Source organism: Aquarana catesbeiana, linkage group LG06 (genome assembly GCF_042186555.1).
Source record: "Aquarana catesbeiana isolate 2022-GZ linkage group LG06, ASM4218655v1, whole genome shotgun sequence".
In the NCBI taxonomy this organism is placed as follows: Eukaryota; Metazoa; Chordata; class Amphibia; order Anura; family Ranidae; genus Aquarana; species Aquarana catesbeiana.
This window is the reverse complement of record NC_133329.1, coordinates 12,310,713-12,335,043: the sequence shown is the minus strand read 5'-3', so window position 1 is coordinate 12,335,043 and position 24,331 is coordinate 12,310,713. Positions and strand designations below refer to the sequence as shown.

The 24,331-nt window shown below is 38.7% G+C and overlaps 1 protein-coding gene across 1 annotated transcript in view; it reads right to left on the bottom strand.

Moving 5' to 3' along the window:
- LOC141147855 (uromodulin-like) overlaps positions 1-24,331 on the bottom strand; it is a 124,775-nt gene extending 100,444 nt beyond the window's left edge. The window contains exons 1-4 of the mRNA XM_073635022.1: positions 24,286-24,331; positions 24,174-24,203; positions 16,109-16,132; positions 5,138-5,167 (exon numbers count right to left, since the gene is read on the bottom strand). Coding sequence (XP_073491123.1) covers positions 5,138-5,167; positions 16,109-16,132; positions 24,174-24,203; positions 24,286-24,331 — 130 coding nt within the window. The remainder of the gene's footprint in view (positions 1-5,137; positions 5,168-16,108; positions 16,133-24,173; positions 24,204-24,285) is intronic.

Below are 24,331 nucleotides of genomic sequence, written 5' to 3'. Positions count from 1 at the left end.
CCCCATACATTGTACACCTACCCTTTAACCAAAAAAGTGTCAAAAAAGTAAAAATAACAGTAGACAGTTTTTGACAATTCCGTTATTTAAAGAAATCAGGTGACCCTGCCCCTTCTGGCATCACATGACGTAATGTGACATCAGATGGGGCGGGGTCACCCATTTACATCACCGGTGAAGCCTCCCATGGAAGGCAGAGTTTTTCCATCTTTTAAAAAAAAATCAGGACCATCGGACGCCGTAATTGATGATGGATTTACATTGTGGGACACTTTTTTTTAATAAAGGAATTGTCAAAAACAGTCTCCTGTCCTTCTTACTTTTTACGATACCCATTCACATGGTGGGTGGGATCTGGGAGCTTCCAGATTCTGATAAGCCCCCTGTCTGCAGACCCCCACAACCACCGGGCAAGGGTTGTGGGGATAAGGTCATTGCCAAAGCACCCTCCCCATGTTAAGGGCATGTGGCCTGGGACGGTTCAGGAGGGGGGCACTCTCTCACCCCCCCTTTTCCTGCGGCCTGCTAGGTTTCATGCTCGAATAAGGGCCTAGTATGGACTTTGGGGTGGACCCCCACACCATGATTTTTTTTTTAATTTTGGTGTGGGGTTCCCCTTAAAATCCACACCAGACCTAAAGGGCTTTTGGGGGGACCCCTACACCATTTTTTAAAAAAATATTTGGCACAGGGTTTCCCTTAATATCCATACCAGACCTGAAGGGCCTGGTATGGATTTTGGGGGGACCCCACGCCAATTTTTTTTTAAAATGTTGGCGTGGATTTCCCCTTAATATCCATACTAGTGACAAAGGGCCTGGTAATGGACTGGGGGGGGATCCGGCAATACATTATGGCTGCAAGCAATTTGAAATGACTTTTTTCCTTTAGAATTGTAATTTTGCTGCTGTACTGTTATAAACATGGGGAAAATGTGCTACTTTACAGGCAGACTAAGGGCCCCCCGGGACGATATTTAAAGGAATATTTCATTTTTATTGTTTCACTTTAAACATTATTAAAATCACTGCTCCTAAAAAAAAGTCTGTTATAAAACTTTGTTTTGCATTGATACATGTCCCCTGGGGCAGGACCCGGGTCCCCAAACACTTTTTATGACAATAACTTGCTTATAAGCCTTCAAAATTAACAGATATCAGGCAAAGAAGGACTTTGACATCCCGCTGATGATTGTATATAGGGGATGAATGCACATCAGTTCAGGTGCAGGAAATAAGGAAATGTGCAAAAAATCAGGAATGGAGAGTAAAAATGTGAGCGCAGGTTCAGAAACAGAAAGTGAAAACCTGTACATGGGTGCCGGGATAGAGGAGGAAGAGGTGAGCATCAGTGCAGTGCCAGAGAGTGAAGAATTACATGTCAGGCTGAGAGTGGATGGACACTTTATGAAATTCACCTCAATGGTCAGCCTGACTGCACTCATAGAGAGATACCACTGAAATCATTTCTACAAGAATGAAACATTGCATAGAAATTGAAATGTTACAATGTAACAAGTAAAGTAGTGACTTTTGTATTTACCTGCATAGTCCAGGATTACTGAAGTATATTGTCGTGCGACACAGGGGAATCTGGCTGATACAGAATTCATAACTTTCTCCAAGTAGTATGAATAACCCCAATGCTTAATATATGCATCCATCACTACAGTAAAGGAGGTCCCCTCTGTAATACAAATCGATCAGATAATACAATGTTCTATTCATATTTTATAAAACACATTAATGATCATTGATAACATTGTAACAAAATCTCTTGGTCTATTTTGGTGATGAATTTGGCAAATGCATGTTGTTGGAGCTTCACGTCGGGTCAGGATGGCAGTTACATGTTTTTGTTTTTCTATTTAGTTTATAAGATCTGAACATTTCTGTATAAAATGATTTTTCCATTGGCTGAGTGTACTCCGGGGCTAAATCTGAAATATCAAATTTCCCCATTTTGAAGTCTAATAGGCAAAGGTCTGGTAAAAAAGGCCATGGGGGTGGGCACTGTCTTTTGTACCGAGGAGGGGAAAACATAGGAAGAGCCACCTCAGTGTAGTATTAAAGTAACATTTTAATCGCAAGATATATGGTACACTCTCAAGATAAAAATGTAAATCACGGACACATGATGTCAGAAGTGGCAGGGTCACCCGGTTATGTCACCGGGAGGATCCGCCCTTGCTTATATAAGAGCTGTCAAAGTGAACAGAGAGCAGTCGGTGGGAGGCCTCCCATGGAGGTGGAGCATTTTCCATTTATGCTATTTTTCGGGTCCACCGAGTGGCGTGATTGACAGCAGATTTACAGCGCGGGACACTTTTTTATTTTTTAATAAAAGATTTGTCAAAAACTGTCTCTTGTTTTTTTCACTTTTTTGGTGAATGGGTAGGGGTACGATGTACCGGATACCAATTCACATAGGGGGGCTGGATCTGGGGCCCACTTGTTAAAGGGGGCTTCCAGATTCTGATAAGCCCCCGGCCTGAAGACCCCGACAACCACAGTCCAGTGTTGTACCTCAACATGGGGAAGCACTCTGGTGGTATGGATTTTGGGGGGCCCCACACCTTTTTTTTTTTTTGAATTTTGGTGTGGAGTTCCCCTTAAAATCTATACCAGACCCAAAGGGCCTGGTATGGATTTTGGGGGGATCCCACGTCACTGTATTATATACTCTGCACTGCACTGTATTATATACTCTGCACTACACTGCACTATGTTATATACACTACACGGACTGCAGTATATACTCTGCACTGCACTATATACACTACACTGACTGCACTATATTCTCTGCACTGCGATATATACACTACACTGACTGCACTATATACTCTGCACTGCGCTATATACACTACACTGACTGCACTATATTCTCTGCACTGCGATATATACACTACACTGACTGCACTATATACTCTGCACTGTGGTATATACACTACACTGACTGCACTATATACTCTGCACTGAGTTGTATACACTACACTGACTGCACTATATACTGTGCACTGTATTATACAGTATATGCTACACTGACTACACTATATACTCTGAACTGTATTAGATATACTACACTAACTGTACTATATACCCTGCACTGTATTATATATGTTACACTGACTACACTATATACTCTGCACTGTAGTATACAGTGTATATTACACTGACTGCAATACATGCTCTGCACTTCATTATATACACTACACTGGCTGCATGCTCAATCCACTAGCTACCCTGACTGCTCTATATTTTCTGCACTGCGTTGTATACACTACACTGATTGTACTATATACTCTGCGCTAAGTTATATACACTACACTGACTGCACTGTATACTCTGCACTGTATTATACAGTATATACTACACTAACTGCAATATGTACTCTGTACTGCGTTAAATACACTACACTGACTGCACGCTCAATCCACTAGCTACCCTGCCTAATCTCTATCCACTAATACACACTACACACGGCTGCCATTTGAAGCAGCCTTATATAGTGTGGGGCGTGGACATAGCCCCTAAAGCCATGATTGGCCAAAGGCACCATGCTTTTGGCCAATCACGGCTCTCATAGCACATCACGCTGTGACTGGCCAAAGCATGCAGGTCAGGTGCATGCTTTGGCCAATCAGCAGCCATCAATGCACTGTGATCTTGCAGTGCATTATGGGGCGCTCGTCGGGCAGGCAAACATCCCGCGGGAGCCCTATATGTTTGTTTGTACTATGAACAAACAAACATCCATTGTTCGAGTCAAACTTAAGTTCCATTCGAACATTGGGCCCTTCTCTAGTACAAGGGACTCAACAAGACTCTTGTCAAGTTAAATTCAGGTACCTATCCTGCTTGTCAAAGGGCTTCCAAATTCCGATAAGCCCCACTGCCTGCAGACCCCGACAACCACAGCCTAGTGTTGTCGGGTAGAGGCCCTTCTCCCCATCAACATGGAGACAAGGTGCTTTGGGAGGCACCCCAAAGCACCCTCCCCACATTGGGGGCCTAGTATGGTTCAGGAGGGGAGGGCACTGGTATTGATTTTGGGGGGACCCCACGCCATTTTATTTTTAAATTCTGTCATAGGGTTCCCCTTAACCACTTAAATACACTGTATTATATACTCTGCACTTCACTTGCACTATGTTATATACACTACACTGAGTGCACTATATACTCTGCACTGTATTATACAGTATATGCTTCACTGACTGCACTATATACTCTGCACTGTATTATACAGTGTATACTACACTGACTGCAATATATACACTGTATTATATACACTACACGGACTGCACGCTCAATCCACTAGCTACCCTGCCTAATCTCTCTCCACTGATACACACTACACAAGGCCGCCGTTGAAAGCAGCCTTATATAGTGGGAGGTGTGGACTTAGCCCCTAAAGCCATGATTGGCCAAAGGCACCCTGCCTTTGGCCAATCATGGCTCTCATAACACATCACGCTATGATTGGCCAAAGCATACAGGTCAGGTGCATGCTTTGGCCAGTCAGCAGCCATCAATGCACTGCAATCTCGCAGTGCATTATGGGGCACTCGTCGGGCAGGCAAACGTCCCACGAGAGCCCTATATGTTTGTTTGTACTATGAACAAACGAACACCCATCTCTAGTACAGCGGACTCAACGAGACTCTTGCCAAGTTAAATTCAGGTACCTACCCTGCTTGCTTTAAAAATAACTACATTAATAATGTATTCATGATTCCATAACTGCATTAATGTCCACCCGTGATAATTGTACTTAAACATGATTGGATGATTAAAATGAAGACAGCATCACCTGATTTGCTAAACTAAATGAACATTCATTTGCATTCTCTAATCCTCTACTCCTTTAGTAAATCTACCCCAGTGATAGGCTCTCATGAGATCACACCTTTTTAAACCCTAAGATGGTCAGTTCCTACTCCAGATAGTGTATAGATAGGTTGGTTTTATTCATGTGGATCAAATCAAATTGTAGGGTTTAAATTGTGTAACCAAAAAGTGCAAAAGGATGAATTTAGATCTTCTTGCTTATTTCAGCCAAAATAAATGAAATTGTGTAAAAAAAAAGAATGATTGATAGAGTTCTTCTATTAGAGATCCCTCACTTGGTGACTTACCTCTCTGTGTACAGTGGTAGCCATCAGTACCTGAAGAAAAGGAAACAATAACATATCAGATCCACACAAAGCATTCTTCTCTACAGAAAGGAGCAACAACTTCAATTGTTCTGTTTGTTTAAAGTCAACTCCCCCTCCCATCATAGTAAGTGCATATATAAGATATACAGTATAGGAGTATATACTGTATATAGTATATATAGATAGATAAATTCCGATACCTTTCATGCCTAGTAAGTAGGAATTGGCTCAATGTACCCGGGTTCAGGTCATGGGATGTTTGGCAAACATATGAAAATAATGCTGAATTCAGACCCCATTTAAGTCATTGTGAAATCAATTATCCCCATTTTCAAGGCTAAAAGGTAGACCTGCTTGGGGGATTCCCTAAACCTTCCAAGAAAGATGCTCATCTCCGGGATGTTTACAAAGTACTACATCAAGTGATATTGGCAAAGAAAAAATATATACTTTCCTGCATGCTTCCTTTTTTGTGAATTCAAACCAGGCCCTCATCATCAATGATGAGAGTCTGGAGTGCATTTTTGGGTGGTCTCCATGCCATAAAAATAGCCAACCAGAAAAAGTAAATTAGCAGCAAATGTTTTCTTTTCTGTCACTTGAAGAAAATGCATAGCCCCCCTCCAAATCCATACCACATACTTTATATATAGTATAGATTTTACAGGGACTCACATAAAAAGTGGTGTAATATCTCCCCTAAAAGCAATACCAGACCTGTCTAATCTGGGTATAGATTTATAAGGTGAACCTCATGCAAAAAATAGTGAGGGGTCCCCCAAAATCCGTAGAAGACCCTAATCTGGGGGGGGGGTTGAGCTGTGTGAGGGACTTTGGTCCCCTTTGTAAATGAGTAAGAGGTGGATAGTTTCTTTGGTCTTTTATTTAAAAAAAAAATCCAGCATTTCCAATTCACCTTCATCCATGCCATCCAGTGATGTACAAAAGGTCCTCATAAATCACCAAAAAAAAAAAAATACTCATCCTGCCCGTCTGGATAAAGTGATGAAAATTTATGAATCCATCTGACTTCTTACTTTCTCAACTCCAAGAAGTTAGATCGGTTCATGCATTGTCATCTCTGTATCCATTTGGTTGTATATGATTATGTACAACTTTATAGGAGGATTGAGATAAAAGTGTTATTATGTGTATATATTAATGTATGTAATTATCCACTGTGGTGGGTGATTGTTTTCTTGAAAACGGGCAGAGACACCCTAAACGTTCATTCTTTGTGCACTGGTCCAAATCATTTGGTGGAGGGGGGATTATGGTGTGGGGTTGTTTTTCAGGGGTTGGGCTTGGCCCCTTAGTTCCAGTGAAGGGAACTCTTAAGGCGTCAGCATACCAAGATATGTGTTTGCTTACTTACTCTTTCAGAATTCTCACTGGTCCCTTTTACATCCCACCTTTATCTCTGCTTTGCACACTATCCAGTAAGTATATTACTACCTACACCCCATCCTGCACTTTTGTCACCCTCTTTTTACCTTTTTTCCTCCACGTATCCCTCTTTTCTCTGTGCTTGACAGTGCTGCCGGGTGTATCATATACAATACTTTTAATTATCTTGCAGATTTACTTGCCACTATTGGCACAATACCCAATATACTACATTTGTTCCCTGGTTGGGGACGTTTTTCAGTGTGGGCCTGTTGCTTATGGGAGGACCTCTATACCTCAGCTCCCGGGGAGGCTTGATATGGTGACCCCTGCACACCAGGATTATTCGGAGTTCAGTGTTCCAATGGGATGTAAGTTTGTGGATTTGACCATCTCTTCGCTCTATATATATCTTTTTACATATAATACTTTCCATATCATGGGCCCCCTTTTTTTATTTAGAACATCTCCATTATTTACAGATATTCAATATCTGCTCCTGATGAGTGGGCTTACCGACGAAACGCGTTGAGCTTTTGAGGATGTAACCCCTCACATTTCCACCAAGATTTTTATGAATCTTACTATGAATTTTACTGTATATTACAAGCTATACTGATGAAATATGTATTATTGTCCCCCTGTTATGGCAATCATGTTTTACACTCTTTTTATATGTATGCAATTTACTTCCCAAGATGTCTGCATATGCACTGAGCAATTTTTTGTTATATATAACGTTACGCAACTTGATACTCATGTACATTTAAAAAATATTTATTTTTACTCTCAAATTTGTGTTTGAACCTGCCTCATTTAAAGTCCATTACTCTTTTATTATTTTTTGAATTTATAATTAGGGATGGAGGCGCACTACCCCCCTTTCCTTGTGCCCTTCATTTAAAGTCCCAGTTTATGGAGATTAGGGATGAGCTTCGAGTTCAAGTCGAACTCATGTTCGACTTGAACATTGGCTGTTCGCAAGTTCACCGAACAGCAAACAATTTGGGGTGTTCGCGGCAAATCCGAATGCCGCAGAACACCCTTTAAAAGTCTATGGGAGAAATCAAAAGTGCTAATTTTAAAGGCTTATATGCAAGTTATTGTCATAAAAAGTGTTTGAGGACCTGGGTCCTGCCCCAGGGGACATGGATTAATGCAAATTTTTTTTTTTAAAAATGGCCGTTTTTTCAGGAGCGGTGATTTTAATAATGCTTAAAGTCAAACAATAAAAGTGTAATATCCCTTTAAATTTTGTAGCTGGGGGGTGTCTATAGTAAGCCTGTAAAGGGGCGCATGTTTCCCGTGTTTAGAACAGTCTGACAGCAAAATGACATTTCAAAGGAAAAAAGTCATTTAATACTACTTGCGGCTATTGCATTGTCGGTCCGACAATACACATAGAAGTTCATTGATAAAACCGGCATGGGAATTCCCCACAGGGGAACCTCGAACCAAAATTTAAAAAAAATGACGTGGGGGTCCCCCTAAATTCCATACCAGGCCCTTCAGGTCTGGTATGGATATTAAGGGGAACCCCGGCCAAAATTTTTAAAAAAAAAAATGATGTGGGGGTCCCCCTAAATTCCATACCAGACCCTTCAGGTCTGGTATGGATTTTAAGGGGAACCCCACACCAAAATTAAAAAAAAAAACGGCGTGGGGTCCCCCCAAAAATCCATACCAGACCCTTATCCGAGCAAGCACCCTAGCAGGCCGCAGGAAAAGAGGGGGGGATGAGAGAGCGCCCCCCTCCTGAACTGTACCAGGCCACATGCCCTCAACATTGGGAGGGTGCTTTTGGGTAGCCCCCCAAAACACCTTGTCCCCATGTTGATGAGGACAAGGGCCTCATCCCCACAACCCTGGCCGGTGGTTGTGGGGGTCTGTGGGTGGGGGGCTTATCAGAATCTGGAAGCCCCCTTTAACAAGGGGACCCCCAGATCCCGGCCCCCCCGTGTGAAATGGTAAGGGGTTTTGTACCCCTACCATTTCACTAAAAAACTGCCAAAAATGTTAAAAATGACAAGAGACAGTTTTTGACAATTCCTTTATTTAAATGCTTCTTCTTTCTTCTATCTTCCTTCATCTTCTGCTTCTTTTTCTGGTTCTTCTGGCTCTTCTGGTTCTTCCTCCGGCGTTCTCGTCCAGCATCTCCTCCGCGGCATCTTCTATCTTCTTCTCCTCGGGCCGCTCCGCACCCATGGCATGGGGGGAGGCTCCCGCTCTTCTCTGGTGTACATATTCAAATACACTTTCAGGCAGGCAGGTGATTCAGTAATTTGCAGTGCATAAAATATATATATATACAGTCTCCAACATATATATATCCACTGCATTCTAGTCTAGCCAAGCCTATGTCTGATTGCAATCCATTGCAGGTGTACGTTTTCAAATACACTTTCAGGCAGGCAGGTAGGCAGGTGATTCAGTGATCTGCAGTACATTAACTATATACATAGTCTCCAACATATATATATATATATATATATATCCACTGCATTCCAGTCTGGCCAAGCCTATATCTGATATATCTGACTGCAGGTAGTTCCTGGTGTACGTTTTCAAATACACTTTCAGGCAGGCAGGCAGGTGATTCAGTGATCTGCAATGCATAAAATATATATACAGTCTCCTACATATATATATATATATCCACTGCATTCTAGTCTAGCCAAGCCTATATCTGACTGCAGGCCATTGCAGGTGTAGGTTTTCAAATACACTTTCAGGTAGGCAGGCAAGTGATTCAGTGATCTGCAGTGGATTAAATATATATACAGTCTCTAACATATATATATCCACTGCATTCTAGTGTAGCCAAGCCTATATCTGAATGCAGGTAGTTCCTGGTGTACATTTTCAAATACACTTTCAGGCAGGCAAGTGATTCAGTGATCTTCAGTGCATAAAATATATGTACAGTCTCCTACATATATATATATATCCACTGCATTCTAGTCTAGCCAAGCCTATATCTGACTGCAGGCCATTGCAGGTGTACGTTTTCAAATACACTTTCAGGCAGGCAGGTGATTCAGTGATTTGCAGTGCATAATATATATATATATATATATATATATATATATATATATATATATATATATATATATATATATATATATATATATATATATATATATGACACAAATGGGCACTGATTGGCACCATTAGTTATGCCCTGCAATACCACCAATACATTTTATCAGTGTCATCAGTGCCACCTGTCATTGCCCATCGGTGCCACCTGTCAGTGTCCATCTGTGCCCATCAGTGCACCTATCAGTGCCACCCATAAGTACCCATCAGTGCCACCCATATGTACCAATCAATGCCACCTACCAGTGCCCATCAGTGCCACCTATGAGTGCCCATCGATGCCACCTATGAGTGCCCATCAGTGTTGCATACCAGTGCCACCTAATAGTGAACATCAGTCCCACCTATCAGTGCCCATCAGTGCCGCCTATCAGTGCCCATCATCAGTGCCCATCAGTGCCACCTCATTGGTGCCACCTCATCGGTGCCCATCAGTGCCGCCATATCAGTGCCCATCAGTGCAGCAACAGAAACAAAGAAAAACTTGTTTTTTTTTTAAATGTCGGTCTTTTTTTATTTGTTGCACAAAAAATAAAATGACCATGACCACGCAATCAGTGCATTTGTATAGCTATATATATATATATATATATATATATATATATATATATATATATATATATATATATAACAATGGTCCCAAAAATGTGTCAAAAATGTCCGACGTGTCCGCCATAATGTCGCAGTCACAATAAAAATGGCTGATCGTTGCCATTACTAGTAAAAAAAAAAAATTAATAAAAATGCCATAAAACTATGCCCAATTTTGTAAACACTATAATTTTTGCGCAAACAAATCAATAAACGCGCATTGCAATTTTTTTCCTTGTCAAAAGAAGTTTATTGAGTATACAATGTTATAAAGATACATAAAGATACATAAAGTAAGTTTACAAGGATCTATAAAGTAAGCTAATTGTTTTACAGTAGGTTTTATATAGGTAAATATCATGAAATTTCAAATATTAAACATTGGGTTCACGTAAACCTAAATTAAAGATATATATCATTTCCTTAGTTACTTTTGTAGGTATTTAAATGATTTATACCTACTATACATATTGTTTACAAGTAGAGTGTATATAGGTCAAATAAATTCTGATAATGAGCTTTAATCGTAAGGTGGAGAAAAGGAAAGAGAAAGAATAAAAAGGGTTGAAAGGTAGGAGGTATGGTCCACAAGGTTGTCCCGTTCGTCAGCTTATTATTCTTTTTAGATCTCATTGAAGCCTTAGAATGGGTGTCTCTGTAAGTCATTTAATCTGTTACCATGGCAACAGGACAGAGTCATTGAAATTTGACAGGAACTGTTGTTTTATCCAAGGATGCCAAAGTTTTTCAAATTTTGGAATTTGATTTTGATCGATGGCTACCATCTTAGCATGGGACATTGTATTATTCATTCTGTGAATTGTTTCTTCTAGTACCAATGTAGGAGATTTCCATGCCTTGGCCACTGTTTGTTTTGCAGCCGTTATTAGTTGGATCATAAGTTTGAATTGAGAGAGTGTTAACCATTCCGGTTTTAGATTAAGTAAAGTTAAATATGGATCTGGTTGTATTATTTTTTAAAATATTTTAGATGCAATCACGAAGACTTCCTTCCAGAAGGTTTGGATTACTGGGCACGTCCACCATATGTGTAAATATGTGCCTTTTTCTGGGCATCCCCGAAAACAAAGAGTTGAGGTATTAGGTGAATATTTTGCCACTCTAGCGGGTACAAGGTACCAGCGAGTTAGGACTTTATAATTTGTCTCCAGTGCCAAGATGTTGGGTGAAGATGACTTAGATGTGAGCCATATATTAGACCAGTCCGTGTCTTCTAAAGTTCGTCCCAGGTCCTCTTCCCACCTCTGAACGTAAGAGGGTCTATTAAGATTTGCTACTCCATATAATTGATTATAAAGTGATGAAATTGTACCTTTAGCAAATGGATCTTTTGTACAGATTGATTCAAAAATGGATAATTGGGATAATGGTGTATCCCCCTTTAGGAATGGTGTATAGAAATTTTTGATTTGGAGATATCTAAATATCTCAGAGTTTGGTAGATCATATTTTTCTCTAAGCGATGGGAATGAAAGGAATGATTTAGATGCTATGAAGTCATTTAGTGTCTGAATGCCTGATGTTGTCCAAGCTTTAAAAGAATTTGGGTAGATCCATGCCGGATAAAAGGCCGGATTTCTGATAAAAGAAAGGAGAGGATTGTGTGGAGATTGTAACTGATATTTGGTTTTTAGTTTATCCCAGAGAGATAAGAAGTGTTTAGTTATGGGATTATGAATTTTAAAGCGGTCTTTAGGATCAAGCCATAATAAATTTGATATTAATAGAGGGTCATTTTCTGAAGCCTCTATAAATACCCATAATGGGATTTCCTGTTTTGCATGGTATTTGGACAGACTGGCCAAATGTGCTGCTCTGTAGTAGTTAGTAAAATTAGGGTATCCCAGGCCTCCTTTATTTTTGGGAAGATGTAGTGTGTGTATAGGTATACGTGGTTTAGAAGAGCCCCATATAAACGAAGTTGCTCTTTTTTGTACTGTTCTCAAAAAATAGGAAGGAATTGGAATAGGGAGGACTCTGAATAGATAAAGCAATTTGGGTAGAATAGTCATTTTGATTGCATTAATCTTCCCTATCCAGGATAAAGGAAGTTGCGACCATTGTTTTATTAGATTTGTGATCTGTCTTAATAGAGGAGGATAATTGGTTGAGAATAAGTCAGAATGAGATGCTGTTAAATGAATTCCAAGATATGGGATTGATTTTTCTGCCCATGTGAATGTATTGCAATTTTTTTAACCAAAAATATATAGAAGAATACGTATCGGCCTAAACTGAGGAAAAAAAATGTTTTTTTATATATTTTTTGGGGATATTTACTATAGCAAAATGTAAAAAATAATGCGTTTTTTTCAAAATTGACGCTCTTATTTTGTTTATAGCGCAAAAAATAAAAATCGCAGAGAAAATCAAATACCACCAAAAGAAAGCTCTATTTGTGGGAAAAGAAGGACATCAATTTTGTTTCAGAGACACATGGCACGACCGCGCAATTGTCAGTTAAAGCGACGCAGTGCCGAATCGCAAAAAGTGCTCTGGTCAGGAAGGGGGTAAATCCTTCCGGGGCTAAAGTGGTTAAAGATAATTTGCTTTTAAACTGTGTGAAAAAGTGATTTCTACACTGAAATATCTTTAAAAGTCTATGAAGAGATAAATGCCCCGTTTTTGTACAACTAGGTGCCAACACAACTGAGCATGCTCAGACCTGCAAATAGCTCTCATTTTAGCTCTAGTGTGTTTTTTTACCAAGCGCTATAGTAAATACCAAAATTAGCGCTTGGCTAAAATGTGTTTTTCAGAATGAAAATCTGAATAGTCTGAATAAAAAATATTATAGTCCAATGCAAGTTTCAGCCATTGATTCTAATGGTACAATAAATAAATACTTTGAGGCCTCATGCACACCGGAGATTTCTGGACGTTTTTAAACAGGAGCTGTTTTTGGCAGTAGACGTCTTTTTCTACAGTCATTAAACTCTCCATCATGTTATCCTATGTGTCCATGCACACATAGACTGTTATCAGCAGTTTTGGGCAGTAACGTTTTTGAGCAGTAATAAAACCCAAAACTAATGGGTTCTGAGAGACGTTTTTCAGCTGTAGAAATGCTCTAACGCTGATAAACGTCGATAAACGCTCAAAAACTACTGATTTTTTTATAATGTAATTTAACTTCCAGTGTGCATGAGGCCTGAATGTTGAAATGAAATGTATCTTTCTCTGAAATAAATGTTCTTGCAACAATGTTGCTACTTCTATTTTGTTTTTTCTCATCTATTTTGTTTTTAAGAATACTAGAATGTGGAATGTTTTGATGTTTTTGTAAAATATATTTTTTCTCTGTCACATTCACTTGTTGCTCTCCATCTCACAACAATCTTTACCCCAAACTCACACCGGTGTCTTTACAAAGCAAACACAATACCATTGCTGATGCAAATTTGAAATGAGTCACAATTTTTTGTGCTTTTTATTATTTCCAAATAATCATAATTTGAGCCCAAAAAATGTGATATGTGTACCGAAATCAGAAATCAAAATGTAATTCCCAAAAATGTGAGGATAATATCACTATTCTACACTCACCCACAAAGAACCACCAAATATCACAGAATAAATCAAGAAGAATAACTCTTGAGTAATGTAATTCCATCACCTGTATGTCCAAAGAAATGCAGTATTTATGTGTATTTATGTGGAGGAGGATCTCATAGGTGACAGCTCTGTGGTTTAGAGGTTAGAATTTCAGCTTAGCATCCCTGAGCATCTGGGTTTGAATCCCAAACATGCTTCTTCATGTAGAGAAGTTGTCCCATCTCCCAGGTCATAAAACTATGTCTAAATGTAGTATGTGCAGGAGGGTTCCACCACCATTGTAAATCCAGCCAAAAGTATTGGGACACCTGCCTTTGCACACACATGACCTTTAATGAAATCCCAGTCTTAGTCCGTAGGGTTAAAATTTGATTTGGCCCACCCTTTGCAGCTAGAACAGTTTCTATGAAGGATGGGGGGGCTGGGGATCCTGTCCACAAGGTTTAGTGTGTCTATGGAAGTGATAGTGCACCTTGGCACCCCAGATGTTTTGGATCTACATTTCCCGTGATGCTCATGCACTCTTCAGTGTAGTGGAGCATCATGGGAAATGTAGTTCCAAAACATCTGGGGTGCCAAGGTTTTCCATCACTGGTCTATGGCAATGTTTGACCATTCTTCCAGAAGTGCATTTGTGAGGCCAGGCACTGATGTTAGATGAGAAGATGAGAAGTTAGATGAGAAGGCCTGGCTCGCAGTCTCTACTCTAATTCAGCCAAAACATTTTCTATCGGGTTGAGGTCAGTACTCTGTGCAGGCCAGTAAAGTTCCTCTACCCCAAACCCACTCCTCTATGTCTTTATGGACCTTGCTTTGTGCACTGGTGCGCAGTCATGTTGGAAAAGGAAGGGGCCATCCCCAAACTGTTCCCACAAAGTCGGGAGCATGAAATTGTCCAAAATGTCTTGCTGATGCCTTAAATGTTCCCTTCACTAGAACTAAGGGGCCAAGCCCATCCCCTGAAAAACAAACCCCACACCATAACCCCCCTCCACCAAATGATTTGGACCAGTACACAAAGCAAGATCCGTAAAGACATGGATGAGCGAGTTTGGGGTGGAGGAACTTGACTGGCCTGCACAAAGTCTTGACCTAAGCACAAAAGATATCCTTGGGGATGAATTAGAGTGGAGACTGTAAGCCAGGCCTTCTTGTCCAACATCAGTGCCTAACCTTACAAATACATTTCTGGAAGAATGGTCAAACATTCCCATAGACACACTCCTAAGCCTTGTGGACAGCCCCAGAAGAGTTGAAGCTGTTATAGCTGCAAAGGGTGGGCCTACTCAATATTGAACCCTATGGACTAAGACTGGGATGCCATTGAAGTTCATAAGCGTGTAAAGGCAGGTGTCCCAATACTTTTGGTAATATAGGGTATATACTGTATTAAGGATACAAACGCAAAACAAAAAGATCAACAAAATAAATGTCAAATAAATAAAACTATTTAGTGTTAAGTATATGACAATTGTAGGGGTGAAGCCCAGACGTTTAACTAAACTTTGAAACAGAAGATGCTTTTGTGACAAATGCATTTTATAGTACAATTAATTTTTTTCTATATATTAATAAATATTTTTAATTTACTTGATCTTGTGTTTTTTGTGGACAACCTAAAAAGCCCATGTATTGTTTTTATATTTTTATATACATTGTTTTTGATCTAAGGTATGTGTTGCAGATTAATAACCCATCAATCCATCATGCAATATTTAATAGTTATGAGATATTATTATTATTATACTTCATGTATGTCGATTTATAGAAATATTTTTACTTTTTGCTGCTCTGTGCTGATGTTGTTTTTGTATCTGTTTAAAGCCCAAGTGAAGGGGGTTTATGAATGCTGTGAAAGATGTTGGTTACATTTGCAGTTAATAAATATCGCACCTTTGATTGGAAATCTTTTTTTCCTTCCAGGTTGCAGTAAAACGCTCTCTTTTTCTGTTATCTATTTTGTTTTCACTGATTGCATGCTTTCCCACAATTTATTTCTTATATTATTTTTTATGTTTTTTGCAGGTGAGCAGCCTAAACCTTGCGCATTGTTGAGGAATGTTCTGGGCTTAAGTGTGTTTCTTTCTCTAATTGGATCAGTATGACATCCAGGCGAGAAGAATTATCTGAAGGTGGCGACAATGAAAGCCCTGATATTTGTCTCTGTACATTTTTTATGTATTTTATCAGATCCACCTTACTTTTCTTTACAAATACAAACTCCTCATCCTGATAGTATCCTCATTTCCTCAGTTCTACCGTAAAAGTGTAAACCTCCAGAAAGAGAATTATACTTACCAGGGGGTGGAGAGGTGGTGGAATCTGAAACAAGAAAAAACAGATAAGAGATTATAAACTGGAGAAAATGAACAATAAAAACATCCAATTTGTATTATTTGATCTGCCACACCTTTTCTTGCAAAAGATGAAGAATCAGGTTCAATGCACACTAGCATTTTTTGGATCTCCTAGAAGCTGTTAGCTTTTTTTCTGCTCCTAGAAGCTAAATAGTGTTATCTCTATGTATCCATGCACACTATATTATGCTATAAGCATTTTTTTGAGTTTCAGCATTTAGTAGCAGAAAAATAATGTTTTTTTTTTTTTTTAATTTTGGGAGCGTTTTCCCGGCAGAAAAAAAGCTCCTAAACATTCCTAAATACTTCTAAATACTACTAAAACGCTACTAAATCAGGGTTTACAAGATTGAGTCAACACAGAAACATAGAAAAGAAATAAGGACAGACATTTATACGTGTTTTGAATTTTTTTTGTTTGTTTTTTTTCATTTATTTATTTATTTATTTATTTTTTTTTATTTTAGGTCTATGTCTGTTCCAAGCATGTTTTAAAAAGATCCACATTCTAGCCCAGGAAGTAGGCGGTGACCATGGATGATGCCTGAACAGAGTTGGAGCCATGCTTGTGAGAGAAAAGCAAATAAAGTATTGTCAGGGGGAGATCTCTGCGAGAGGTAATAAATAACTGGAAGTGTTACAATGATAGAGTACTGAGCACGGGAAAACATATCTGATGTTAGGTCTGCTTTATATCTCCTTTCCTGACATTATTCTTATGAGAGGATGTATTCATAAGAGAGAGGAAAACACAATCATAATGCCACTTAAATGCCACATCCGTATATACCTTCAAAATCTAAAACATAATTGTGGTGGACTTTACTGGCACAAAAGGGAACACACATTGCAATTCATAAAAAAGTAAACATTTTATTACAATCAAGATTGATACGTTAAAATTACGTTAAGGCTCAGTTCACAATAGTGCAACTTGGGATCTGACTTGTAAGACCCAAAGTCGCAGGACAGGCCCAAGTCAAGTAGTTTTGGCTGTTAAATGCCATTCTTCTCTATGAGAGACGGTCCAATTGAAGTCACTGCGACTTCTGAAAATCTGACTTTGTCACGGCTTCAATGCCAGAGAGTGTAAAAGTCTTATCAAAGTCACTTCAAAGTCGTATCAAAAGTCCGACTCCAAAGTTGCTCTGAAAAATTGTACAACTCTGGAGTCAGCAAGTGGGAACCGAGCCGAAGAGCATAATAGGTTGATAAAAGCAAATGTATGCTTGTTACATAACTTTGAAACCAACTGCGGCTTATTTACCACATACAGGGTTACAATATATGCAAAAAAATGGCAAATTGCTTCATTTAAGAAATATGTTGTGTTAAATAAGTCCTCATGGGGACTTATTTCTAGTAAAAACTCTTCTAAGTGCTCCTTTATTAATGTCTTGAGGATCTTCCTGACAATAGAAGTTAGCTCTGAGGAAGAGGGCCTGACCCTGACACCAAAGCATGTTAGATAGTCTCACCTACTACATTTCATATTGTGCATTGGAGAAGTTATCTTTTCATAGATTTAGTTGGTCATTTACTATAGCGCCGTGGCGCTAATTAGCGCTAATTGCCACGAATTAGCGTTAATTAGCGCAAAACGGTATTCACTATAGTGCTGGTGAGAAAATACTCCCAAAATCGAATTTACTATAGTTCCCTGAAACCAAATAGAGATCAAATTCTTACTCCACTAAAAGCTGGAGATTTGCACATGGAAATAATGTTTAGAGCATGATATAATTGCCTAAATGGTACTGAAATATGCAGAATGTTATTTAAAGATAATCTGCTTTTAAACTGTGTGAAAAAGTGATTTCTACACTGAAATATCTTTAAAAGTCTGAGAAGAGATAAATTCCCCATTTTTGTACAACTAGGTGCCAACACAACTGAGCATGCTCAGATCTGCAAATAGCTCTCATTTTAGCTCTTGTGGGTTTTTTACCAAGCGCTATAGTAAATACCAAAATTAGCGCTTGGCTAAAATGTGTTTTTCAGAATGAAAATCGGTGCTATTATAGTCCAATGCAAGTTTTAGCCATTGATTCTAATGGTACAATAAATAAATACTTTGAGGCCCCATGCACACTGGACATTTTTGGACATTTTTACAGCAGCTGTTTTTGGCAGTAGACGTCTTTTTCTACAGTCATTAAACTCTCCATCATGTTATCCTATGTGTCCATGCACACATAGACTGTTCAAAGAATATATATAATAATATTGCGCCAACTCTATGGAACTAGCAGCCAACATAAACAATAGACAGATTGTGAGAAAATTAAACTTATATAACAATGTGGCGCTTAAAAAATTGTTCGTTGTCAGGGAAAAGATTCACCAGAGTGTATGTCTGGAGATCTGATTGGAATAACAACGTTTTACTGAAAGAAACCCAAACCCAGTGGGTTTATAAGTGCATAAATATGAGTTCAAACTGTGATGCTAAACACCTGTGACTAGTGTTTCTTCTTATTAAGACCTATAAACAATACAAATGATGACTTTCTCAAAATATAAAAAGAATAAACCTATATACTCCCCAACAGGGTGTGCAAGAAAAGTATTGATAATCATAAATGTATAAACATCTGAAAATGTGAACCGAAAATATCAGTATGAGTGATCCTTGTATATAGCACGTGGTAAGGGATATGAAATCCAACCCAATAAACCTTATCATATGTGTCAACACACCATAAATAATAAATCAGTGTTCACCAAAATCAAGATAAAGTACATAAATCTAGTGTTGAAAATATTTGAGAAAAAAGGAGCCAGTTCCAATATTTTCCCATGCGTTGGGGTTTCCTTACTCTATAGAAGCTGGAGTGAACCTTGGGGTGGTATGGCTCTGGGGTGTCTGGTGGATATGTATAACGAATAGAATACCCTTACCAGAGGAGGTGGACTCACTAAGCACAGGCTGCGAGTCAGATAGGCTTGTCTCAAAGAACATCCATGGGACAGCTGCTCAGAGGAGATAGATGCAAAGCCCGATCTTGGTCTGGCGAGGCGTAACAGCAACTACTCACCAACCATCCAGATCGTCATCTTATACTCTGGAAATCTCGCCTGTTCAAGTAGGTAGACGCTGATATATACACTTTTGGTCGATCAATAAGGTGTATATCCCTCAGGGGAAGAAAATGAAAAAAATCCTCCAAATAATGTGAATCCGCTTCATACAAAATTTAATGAAGTAAAAATAGCATTCAGGTACTGACATCAACAGGATCAGGATAAGAACTGACTGTATAAAAAGCGCTTAAAAAGTGGCTCAGCAGGCATATCAGAACCGACGCGTTTCATCCTCGTGGACTTCAACTGGGGCACCGTACCCCTGGAGATTTGCACATGGAAATATTGTTTAAAGCATGATATAATTGCCTAAATGGTACTGAAGTATGCGGTATGTTATTTAAAGATAATCTGCTTTTAAACTGTGTGAAAAAGTGATTTCTACACTGAAATATCTTTAAAAGTCTGAGAAGAGATAAATTCCCCATTTTTGTACAACTAGGTGCCAACACAACTGAGCATGCTCAGACCTGCAAATAGCTCTCATTTTAGCTCTTGTGTGTTTTTTACCAAGCGCTATAGTAAATACCAAAATTAGCGCTTGGCTAAAATGTGTTTTTCAGAATGAAAATTGGTGCTATTATAGTCCAATGCAAGTTTCAGCCATTGATTCTAATGGTACAATAAATAAATACTTTGAGGCCTCATGCGCACTGGACATTTTTGGACGTTTTTACAGGAGCTGTTTTTGGAAGTAGACATTTTTTTCTACAGTCATTAAACTCTCCATCATGTTATCCCATGTGTTCATGCACACATAGACTGTTATCAGCAGTTTTGGGCAGTAACGTTTTTGTGCAGTAAAGAAACCCCAAAACTAATGTGTTCGGAGAGACGTTTTTCAGCTGTAAAAATGCTCTAACGCTGATAAACGCTAATAAATGTCAATAAACGATCAAAAAAGTTGCTCACCAGCGTTTAACATTTTTGATCCATTGGGAAAAAAAATTTCTTAAAAGAAACCCCCGCTAAAACGCTAACACGGAAAACCGCAAAGAAAACGCTAATAAGCGCTAAAAAACGCTATTGCAAAAACATTGGAAAACTCACTGCAAAGCTACTGATGTTTTTATAATGTTATTTTAACTTCCATTGTGCATGAGGCCTGAATGTTGAAATGAAATGTATCTTTCTCTGAAATAAATGTTCCTTACAACAATAATCGTGAAAGGACCTCTGCGCTACTAGACAATGGCACATAAACTGCCGTGTGTTGAGAAAATCTTAAGTGTGCTGCTGCAAAATCTAAAGTGTACACCTAACCACCTCAAAGCAATGAATGAATGAAAATGATTTTGTGCAAAACACAAAAACATAAAAAATATATATAAAAAATTCATATATATAAAAAACTTATTCCCATGCGTGACCTGTATTATAGCATAGGTTCTGTCACCAAGTGTAAGTAAATAAACAACAAATGAAATGTAGAAATAGAATATAAAAATGAGTCCAATAGTGAAATAGTGAAAATAAGTGACGTGAAAAATCCCCACAAGGTGGTAATGATGGCAGAAAAATCAAAGTTCAATGGCTAAGATGAATCTTCAGTACATATGACATCTATAGTACTGGTATTCATAAAAATTCTTCCATGCTTGAATTAACAGAGATAATATCCGTGCATAATCCGCGTGTATTCATGCTCACATTGCCCTTACCTTGAGGGGCTTAAATAAAAGCCCTGTAGAAAGTGCTGCATGGTGGTGGAGATGGCTGTTCCAAATGTTGCCGGATGATGATGGCTGACTTCAGATGGATCGATGTCCGTGGTAGATCCTCACTGGATTGGGCTCAGGATCCTGGACCTCGTGCCAAGAAGACAGAAGGGAAAACAAGGGGGCTTCCAATGGTGTAGTATAAAAAAACGGCTTTATTGAGGTCACCAGGTGCGATACTTCCGGTACACAGTGTCAACAACCGGGGTCAAAGAGTGTCGACTACTGGATGTGTCTGCTAGCTGTAGTTCCTACGTGTTACGTCACGTGACCTCGTGACTTCCTCAGGGAATCTGATTGGTCGAGACCACAACTCATTTATAGTGAGTAGCAGGAAGTGGTTTGAACACCATGTTTGTGTAGTCCGAATTGTGTAAGAGTTTCAGTATTCGGGCGCTACATGGAATAATGATAATATTATACCTTTAGTAAGATGAATGATTGATAGAGATGATAGTTTAAACAAAAGAAATTCTTTTGGTGTAAAAATATATTGATATATCTAGTACCGTCAATATAAACATGCCTGCTTCAAAACTCTATGTGAGTGCTGCCATCATGTGGTTATACTCTTAATGACATGGAATTTAATTACATGCAGCAATATGAAGCAGATGTTAATCAGGTAACAACTCTGTTGGTGAAGTTAACTTAGTTTTTTATATATATGAATTTTTTATATATATTTTTTATGTTTTTGTGTTTTGCGCACAATTATGTTGCTGCTTCTATTTTGTTTTTTCTCATCTATTTTGTTTTTAAGAATACTAGAATGTGGAATGTTTTGATGTTTTTGTAAAATATATTTTTTCTCTGTCACTTTCACGTGTTGCTCTCCATCTCACAACAATTTTTACCCAAACTCACACAGGTGTCTTTACAAAGCAAAAACAATACCATTGCTGATGCAAATTTAAAATGAGTCACAATTTTTTGTGCTTTTTATTATTTCCAAATAATCATAATTTGAGCCCCAAAATGTGATATGTGTACCAACATCAGAAATCAAAATCTAATTCCCAAAAATTTGAGGATAATATCACTATTCACTACTAATATCACTATACACTCACCCACAAAGAACCACCAAATATCACAGAATAAATCAAGAAGAATAACTCTTGAGTAATGTAATTCCATCACCTCTATGTCCAAAGAAATGCAGTATTTATGTGTATTTATGTGGAGGAGGATCTCATAGGTGACAGCTCTGTGGTTTAGAGTTTAGAATGTCTGCTGAGCATCTGGGTTCGAATCCCAAACATGCTGCTTCATGTAGAGAAGTTGCTTCATCTCCCAGGTCATAAAACCATGTCTAAATGCAGCTAGAACAGTTTCTAGGAAGGCTGGGAGGGCTGGGGAGCCTGTCCACAAGGTTTAGTGTGTCTATGGAAGTGATGGTGAACCTTGGCACCCCAGATGTTTTGGAACTACATTTCCCATGATGCTCATGCACTTTACAGTGTAGTGGAGCATCATGGGAAATGTAGTTCCAAAACATCTGGGGTGCCAAGGATCGCCATCACTGGTCTATGGCAATGTTTGACCATTCTTCCAGAAGTTCATTTGTGAGGCCAGGCACTGATGTTAGATGAGAAGGCCTGGCTCGCAGTCTCTACTCTAATTCAGCCAAAACATGTTCTATTGGGTTGAGGTCAGGACTCTGTGCAGGCCGGTCAAGTTCCTCTACCCCAAACTCACTCCTCTATGTCTTCATGGACCTTGCTTTGTGCACTGGTGCACAGTTATGTTGGAAAAGGAAGGGGCCATCCCCAAACTGTTCCCATAAAGTTGGGAGCATGAAATTGTCCAAAATGTCTTGCTGATGCCTTAAAAGTTCCCTTCACTGGAACTAAGGGGCCAAGCCCATCCCCTTAAAATTAACCGCACACCATAATCCCCCTCCACCAAATCATTTGGACCCATACACAAAGCAAGATCCATAAAGACATGGATGAGTGAGTTTGGGGTGGAGGAACTTGACTGGCCTGCACAGAGTCTTGACCTCAGCACAAAAGATATCCTTGGGGATGAATTAGAGTGGAGACTGTAAGCCAGGCCTTCTTGTCCAACATCAGTGCCTGACCTCACAAATGCGTTTCTGGTAGAATGGTCAAACATTCCCATAGACACACTCCTAAACCTTGTGGACGGCTTTCCCAGAAGAGTTGAAGCTGTTATAGCTGCAAAGGGTGGGGCAACTCAATATTGAACCCTACGGACTAAGACTGGGATGCCATTAAAGTTCATGTGCGTGTAAAGGCAGGTGTCCCAATACTTTTGGTAATATAGGGTATATACTGTATTAAGGATACAAACACAAAACAAAAAGATCAACAAAATAAATGTCAAATAAATAAAACTATTTAGTGTTAAGTATATGACAATTGTAGGGGTGAAGCCCAGACGTTTAACTAAACTTTGAAACAGAAGATGCTTTTGTGACAAATACATTTTATAGTACAATTAATTTTTTTTCAATATATTTATTAATAAATATTTTTAATTTACTTGATCTCGTGTTTTTTGTTGACAACCTAAAAAGCCCATGTATTGTTTTTATATTTTTATATACATTGTTTTTGATCTAAGGTATGTGTTGCAGATTAGTAACCCATCAATCCATCATGCAATATTTAATAGTTATGAGATATTATTATTATACTTCATGTATGTCGATTTATAGAAATATTTTTACTTTTTGCTGCTCTGTGATGATGTTGTTTTTGTATCTGCTTAAAGCCCAAATGAATGCTGTTGAAAGATGTCAGTTACATTTGCAGCTATTAAATATCGCACCTTTGATTGAGAATCTTTTTTCCCCTCCAGGTTGCAGTGAAACGCTCTCTTTTTCTGTTTCTTTATTTTGTTTTCACTGATTGCATGCTTTCCTAGAATTTATTTCTTATATTATTTTTTATGTTTTTTGCAGGTGAGCAGCCTAAACCTTGTGCATTGTAGAGGAATGTTCTGGGCTTAAGTGTGTTTCTTTCTCTATTTGGATCAGTATGACATCCAGGCGAGAAGAATTATTTGAAGGAGACGACAATGAAAGCCCTGATATTTGTCTCTGTACTTTTTTATGTATTTGATCAGATCCACCTTACTTTTCTTTACACATACAAACTCCCCATCCTGATAGTATCCTCATTTCCTCAGTTCTACCGTAAAAGAATAAACCTCCAGAAAGAGAATTATACTTACCAGGGGGTGGAGAGGTGGTGGAATCTGAAACTAGAAAAAACAGATAAGAGATTATAAACTGGAGAAAATGAACAATAAAAACATCCAATTTGTATTATTTGATCTGCCACACCTTTTCTTGCAAAAGATGAAGAATAAGGTTCAATGCACACTAGCAT